This window comes from Mandrillus leucophaeus, unplaced genomic scaffold (genome assembly GCF_000951045.1).
Source record: "Mandrillus leucophaeus isolate KB7577 unplaced genomic scaffold, Mleu.le_1.0 Scaffold323, whole genome shotgun sequence".
Taxonomy (NCBI): Eukaryota; Metazoa; Chordata; class Mammalia; order Primates; family Cercopithecidae; genus Mandrillus; species Mandrillus leucophaeus.
Window position 1 is genome coordinate 146,578 of NW_012103399.1, and position 6,725 is coordinate 153,302.

The following is a 6,725-nucleotide window of genomic DNA, read 5'->3' on the forward strand; positions in this document are numbered from 1 at the left end:
TGGTGGTGGGCACCTGTAATCCCAGCTACTTGGGAGCCTGAGGCAGGAGAATAGCTGAAACCTGGGAAGCAGAGGTTGCAGTGAGCCGAGATGGTGCCGCTGCACTCCATCCTGGGCCAGAGTGAGACTCCGTCTCAAAGAAAAAAAAAAGGGCCCAGGCTAGAGTGTAGTGGCTCCATCTCCGCTCACTGCAAGCTCTGCCTCCCGAGTTCACACCATTCTCCTGCCTCAGCCTCCCGAGTAGCTCGGACTACAGGTGCCCGCCACCACGCCCGGCTAATTTTTTGTATTTTTAGTAGAGTCGGGGTTTCACTGTGTTAGGTAGGATGGTCTTGATCTCCTGACCTCGTGATCCGCCCGCCTTAGCCTCTCAGAGTGCTGAGATTATAGGCGTGAGTCACCGTGCCCATCCAAAAAAGTTGTATTACCCTTTGACTCTCAAGACACCCATTATTTGTGTTGTATTTTGTGCCATGTGAGTATAAAAATGAAGTAATAAGGGAGCTCATTATCACTTAACACACAGTGATACTGGCATTTGTACTTAGTTTTTCTGTGTATGTTGTCAACTTGCCATAAAATAATGTTCTAGACTGTATAATTGACTGTGTTTATATAAAACCTCCAAGGGTTTGAATCAAAATAATACATTTTTTCAGTTTTCTTTTTTTTTGGAGACAGAGTCTCCCTGTGTCACAACCAAGCTGGAGTGCAGTGGTGCAATCTCAGCTCACTGCAATGTCTGCCTCCTGGGTTCAAGCGATTCTCCTGCCTCAGCCTCCCCAGTAGCTGGGACTACAGGCACGCGCCACCATGCCCAGCTAATTTTTGTATTTTTAGTAGAGACGAGGTCTCACCATGTTGGCCAGAATGGTCTCGATCTCTTGACCTCAGGTGATCCGCCTGCCTCGGCCTCCCAAAGTGCTGGGATTATAGGCGTGAGCCACTGTGCCCAACCACCCTTTTTTTTTGAGACAGAGTCTCACTCTGTTGCCCAGCCTGAAGTGCAGTGGCACGATCTCGGCTCACTGCAACCTCTACTTCCCAACTTCAAGCGATTCTCCTGTTTCAGCTTCTGAAATAGCTGTGACTATAGGTATGCACTACTATGCCCAATTTTTGTATTTTTAGTAGAGATGAGGTTTTGTTGTATTGGCCAGGCTGGTCTCAAACTCCTGACCTCAGGTTATCTGCCAGCCTCGCCCTCCCAAAGTGTAGGGATTAAAGGCGTGAGTCACCACACCTGGCCCTATTCTTTCAATTTCTTCGTTTACCTTTTTTTCTTTTAATTTGAGACGGAGCCTCTCCCTGTTGCCCAGGCTGGAGTGCAGTGGCACGATCTTGGCTTACTGCAAGCTCCTGAGTTCAAGCGATTCTCCTGCCTCAGCCTCCTAAGTAGGTGGGATTACAGGTGGGCGCCTCCACACCCTGCTAATTTTTGTATTTTCAGTAGAGACGTGGCGTCACCATGTTGGTCAGGCTGGTCTCAAACCCCTGACCTCGTGATCCACCGCCTTGGCCTCCAGAAGTGCTAGGATTACAGGTGTGAGCCACCGTGCCCGGCTCAGTTTTAATTTCACCAGTCTTGTTCATGATTTAGTTGTTGTGTGATGGACATAAAGCTGGATGTTGTCAATTATATCTTTAATGGTGAAGAATATCCTAAAAACTCTGATGTTCTTAGGAATATTACTCTTTTTTAAAAAATTATTTCAGGTACTTGTCTTGGGCCTTAGACACAAATCAGGAAGAACGAGACAAGGGTAAAACAGTAGAAGTGGGTCGTGCCTATTTTGAAACCGAAAAGAAGCATTTCACAATTCTAGATGCCCCTGGCCACAAGAGTTTTGTCCCAAATATGATTGGTGGTGCCTCTCAAGCTGATCTGGCTGTGCTGGTAAGAGGACATTTCCAGTCCGTCTAATTTGTTAGTAGCCCCACTTATGTCTTTAAATTTGAATTTATCTTCTAAAAGCTCAAATTCAGGTTGTAGTGAAGTATAATGATGTACACGGTCAGTTTTCATCATACTAATCTCTTCAAGAAATCTTCAAAATTTGATTTACTTCTGAAAATATATTTTACCTTTTCTCTCCTGTTGCTGTTACCTATTACCATGTCAGATCTTAGTCTCTATTAAATGCCAAGTCCGCCGTTAGGCATCATGGGTAAAAGATGAATAGGAAACCATCTGTTTCATATGGTCTTCAGTCGTTTTGCAATTTTCACAAAATACTGGTAGTAGATCCCTTTTTTTTTGTTTTTTTTTTTTGTAGTTACAAGGTCTAGAAAGTAAATGTTGGAATTTTAAAATATGCAGGTATACAAGATTTTGGGAATGTGGGGGATTGGAAGCATTTAGACATTGTTTGATTTGTGACATTCAAAAGCAAGTACGTCATAAGTCATTTGCTTCTATTTTCTTGCCAAAAAACCTTGTGATATAACTGAAAGGAAAGATGTTTTACTGCCATAAGGGTATGCCTGAAGGCGTAGGAGTAAACTGTTTCCTTTCTTGGAATTAGGTAATCTCAGCCAGGAAAGGAGAGTTTGAAACTGGATTTGAAAAAGGAGGACAGACAAGAGAACATGCAATGTTGGCAAAGACAGCAGGTGTAAAACACCTAATTGTGCTAATTAATAAGATGGATGATCCAACAGTAAATTGGAGCAATGAGAGGTGAGCGTAGATGTCTGGTATTTTTTGTTAGTGGGACTAAGGATGGTTTTGTTATTGTACGCCTTTTTCTCTAGGGTTTTTCTAAACCTTAATCTGTTTACTTAGGAAACTAGAGTTCTTGGTTTACATTGTAATTGAGTTATTTTGGTTATATTATAATTGTAGATATGAAGAATGTAAAGAGAAACTAGTGCCATTTTTGAAAAAAGTTGGCTTCAATCCCAAAAAGGACATTCACTTTATGCCCTGCTCAGGACTTACTGGAGCAAATCTCAAAGAGCAGTCGGATTTCTGTCCTTGGTACATGTAAGTAACTGTTTTTTCCTTTTTTTAAAAAGGAAAAGGATGTTACTACTTAAATTACTTATAAAGACATACGCTGAGTAACATGTTAACATATGCTATTGAGCATACATCTTTATAAGTAGTTTAAGAGAATATTAACTGTAACCTTGGTTTTAAAAATACTTAGATCTTTGCCCATTTTTAAACTGGGTTGTCATTTTTGTTGCTGAGTCCTAAGAGTTCTTTTTAATACTGGCCACCAGTCCCTTATCAGCTGCAATCTGATTATAGCAAGTATTTTCTCCCACTTTATGAGTTGCCTTTTTTCACTTCTCGATGGTGTCCTTTGAAGCACAAAAGGTTTTATTTTTGAAGTTTTTTACATTTAGGTGTGTATTTTATTTTGAGTTAACTTTTGTGTAAGATGTAAGGTCTATGTCTAGGTTCATTTTGTTTTTGTATATTAATTGTTTACACACAATTTGTTGAAAAGACTATTCTTTTTCCATTGAATTGAATTGAATTGGCTCCCTCATTGAAAATCAAATGACCATAAATATGAGTTTATTCTTGGACTCTGTGTTTCTGGTTTTTTTGTTGTTGTTTATTTGGTTTTTTTTGAAACAGGCTTTCACTCTGTTGCCCAGGCTGGAGTGCAGTGGCATGATCTCAGCTCACTGCAACCTCTACCTCCCAGCTCAAGAGATCCTCCCACCTCAGCCTCCCAAGTCGTAGGGACTATAAGCGCATGCCACTGCACCTGGCTGATTTTTGTATTTTTAGTAGAGATGGGGAGTCACCATGTTGCCCAGGCTGGTCTCGGACTCCTGGGCTCAAGAGATGCACCTGCTTTTCGGCCTCCCAAAGTGCTGGAATTATAGGCATGAGCCACTGCACCCAGCCAGTACTATATGTTTAAAGGGGAAATTATTTTATGGAATCTTGGTTTCAAAACTGGAAAAGTCGATAAAAATTAAGTAATATAGTCAATTTATTACATATAGGTTATTTGCTATAAAATACTTTTCTAAATTTTAATAAGTTTATGAGGAAGCCTTATACTGAGCAGTTTTGTAATATTTTTAGTTTTCTGTGGAATAAGTGAGATGAAATGGATAATAAATTGGTTGAATGGGAAAAAAATACATGAGTAGAATGAAAATATTGTTATAACCTGTTTAAAGTTACAGTCATGTAACTTAACATTTTGATATTTATGTTGACTTTCTTTTCTTTAATGGATATTGTTGTTATGTTCTCAGTGGATTACCGTTTATTCCATATCTGGATAATTTGCCAAACTTCAATAGATCAGTTGATGGACCAATCAGGCTGCCAATTGTGGATAAGTACAAGGTACCCAAAATGTTAAAGAAATTGGGTTTCTTGGGAGGTGAAATCATTGTTGTGCATTTTGTTTCTAATTATGAAAACTTTTTTTCTTTCTTTTTTTTTCTTTTTGAGACAGAGTCTCACACTCTGTTCTCCAGGCTAGAGTGCAGTGGTGTAGTCTGGGCTCACTGCAAGCTTGCAGGTCATACCTTGCAGGTTCACGCCATTGCCCTGCCTCAGCCTCCTGAGTAGCTAGGACTACAGGTACCCGCCACCATGCCTAACTAATTTTTTTGTATTGTTAGTAGAGACAGGGTTTCACCGTGTTAGCTAGGATGGTCTCGATCTCCTGACCTTGTGATCCATTCACCTTGGCCTCCCAAAGTGCGGGGATTACAGGTGTGAGTTACTACACCTGGCCTTCTTTTTTTTTTTTTTTGAGATGGAGTCTCGTTCTATCACCCAGGCTAGAGTGCAGCGGTGTGATCTCAGCTCACTGCAATCTCTGTCTTCCAGGTTCAGGAGATTCTCCAGCCTCAGCCTCCTAAGTCGCTGGGACTACAGACATGTGCTACTGCATCCGGCTAATTGTTTTTTGTATTTTTAGTAGAGATGGGGTTTCACAATGTTGGCCAGGCTGGTCTCGAACTCCTAAGCTCAGGTGATCTGCCCGCCTTGGCCTCCCAAAGTGCTGGGATTACAGGCATGAGCCACCATGCCTAGTCCAGAAACTTTATTAACAACGTAACATTGATGTCTTTTTCTTACTGGCTTTATTTTAGTGGTACAGACAGACCATAATTTATTCAACAAGTTTAGTTTATTTTAGCTGTTTCCAGATGAGCCAGGGATCATATCTCAGTGATAAACTCATAGATGTAACTGCTGGGCTCAAAGGATTTTCTCATTAAAGTTGATGCATATTGATAAATAGCATCGCAAAAATACTGTGCTAACTTGTTACCACTGGCAGCATGAGTGTTCGTTTTACCACAGCCTCACCAGCACTGGATGTTCATCTTAAAATAAACTTCCTTGTTTTTAACTGGATTTCCAACTTGAATTTTTTTTAAGTTTTGCGGTATCAATGTACGTAATGTTTTCTCCTCCTCAAATACATCATTCTTTAATTAGCTCCATTCTAAATTTCTTTAACAAATACTGTTTTTTCCAATTTTATATATGAGGAAACAGGCTTAGAGATCAGGAGAACCTGAATTGGTACAATCAGTTCAGATCTTCCAACATGAATTTCTGTGTTGTTTTTTGCACCTTTTTTTTTTCTTTTTTCTTTTTTTAGATGGAGTCTCGCTCTTTCGCCAGGCTGGTGTGCAGTGGCATGATCTCAGCTCACTGCAACCTCTGCCTCCTAGGTTTAAGCGATTCTCATGCCTCAGCCTTCCGAGTAGCTGGGATTATAGGCATGCACCATCACACCCAGCTAATTTTTGTATTTTTAGTAGAAATGGGGTTTCACCGTGTTAGCCAGGATGGGCTCAATTTCCTGACCTTGTGAGCCACCGAGCCCAGCCTGTTTTTTGAGACAGAGTCTTGCTCTGTCTCAAGCTAGAGTTGAGTGGTTCAGTCTTGGCTCACGGCAACCTCTGCCTCCCAAGTTCAAGCGATTTTTCTGCTTCAGCCTCTCGAGTAGCTGGGATTACAGGTATTCCACCATGCCTGGCTAATTTTTGTATTTTTAGTAGAGATGGGGTTTCGCCATATTGGCCAGGCTGGTCTCGAACTCCTGACCTCAGGTGGTCCACCCCCTCTGCCTCCCAAAGTGTTGAGATTATAGGCATGAGCCACCGTACCCACCCTGCACCATATTTTCTTTTTAAATCATAGGCATCCTGCATTATTAATATGATCACACAAATGCTTATGACAAATTATTATAGAGTATTTGTTACTGAGTTTAAGATGAACCTAAGCCTTCTACTTAAGCAAATGATTTTCCTTTATGAATAAGCAGTGTAGAATTTCACTTTGGGCTATTGAGCTGTTATACAGCACCAGTAAGTCTGAAACTGGATTTCATTTTACATTTCATCAGGATATGGGCACTGTGGTCCTGGGAAAGCTGGAATCAGGATCTATTTGTAAAGGCCAGCAGCTTGTGATGATGCCAAACAAGGTAAGAATCGGTTATGCTGTTTCCCATCTATTTATTGATTTTTTTTTTTTTTTTTTTTTTTAAAAAGATAGGGTCTTGTTCTGTCACTGAGGCAGCAGTGCAATGGCACAGTCATAGCTTATTGCAGCCTCAAACTTTCAAGTAATCCTGCCACCTGAGCCTCCCAAGTAGCTGGGACTATAGGCATGTGCCACTCTGCCTGGCTAATTTTTTTTTTTTTTTTTTTTTAAATAAAAATTGAGATGGGGGCCGGGCGCGGTGGCTCACGCCTGTAATCCCAGCACTTTGGGAGGC

General features: G+C 41.0%; 1 protein-coding gene across 1 annotated transcript in view; it reads left to right on the forward strand.

Annotated features, from left to right (window-relative positions):
* The window catches only part of GSPT1 (G1 to S phase transition 1), a 51,580-nt gene that overhangs the window by 28,174 nt on the left and 16,681 nt on the right, over positions 1-6,725 (forward strand). Inside the window, exons 7-11 of the mRNA XM_011988099.1 lie at positions 1,717-1,897; positions 2,526-2,680; positions 2,846-2,986; positions 4,228-4,321; positions 6,351-6,431. Of these exons, the coding sequence (XP_011843489.1) occupies positions 1,717-1,897; positions 2,526-2,680; positions 2,846-2,986; positions 4,228-4,321; positions 6,351-6,431 (652 nt within the window). The remainder of the gene's footprint in view (positions 1-1,716; positions 1,898-2,525; positions 2,681-2,845; positions 2,987-4,227; positions 4,322-6,350; positions 6,432-6,725) is intronic.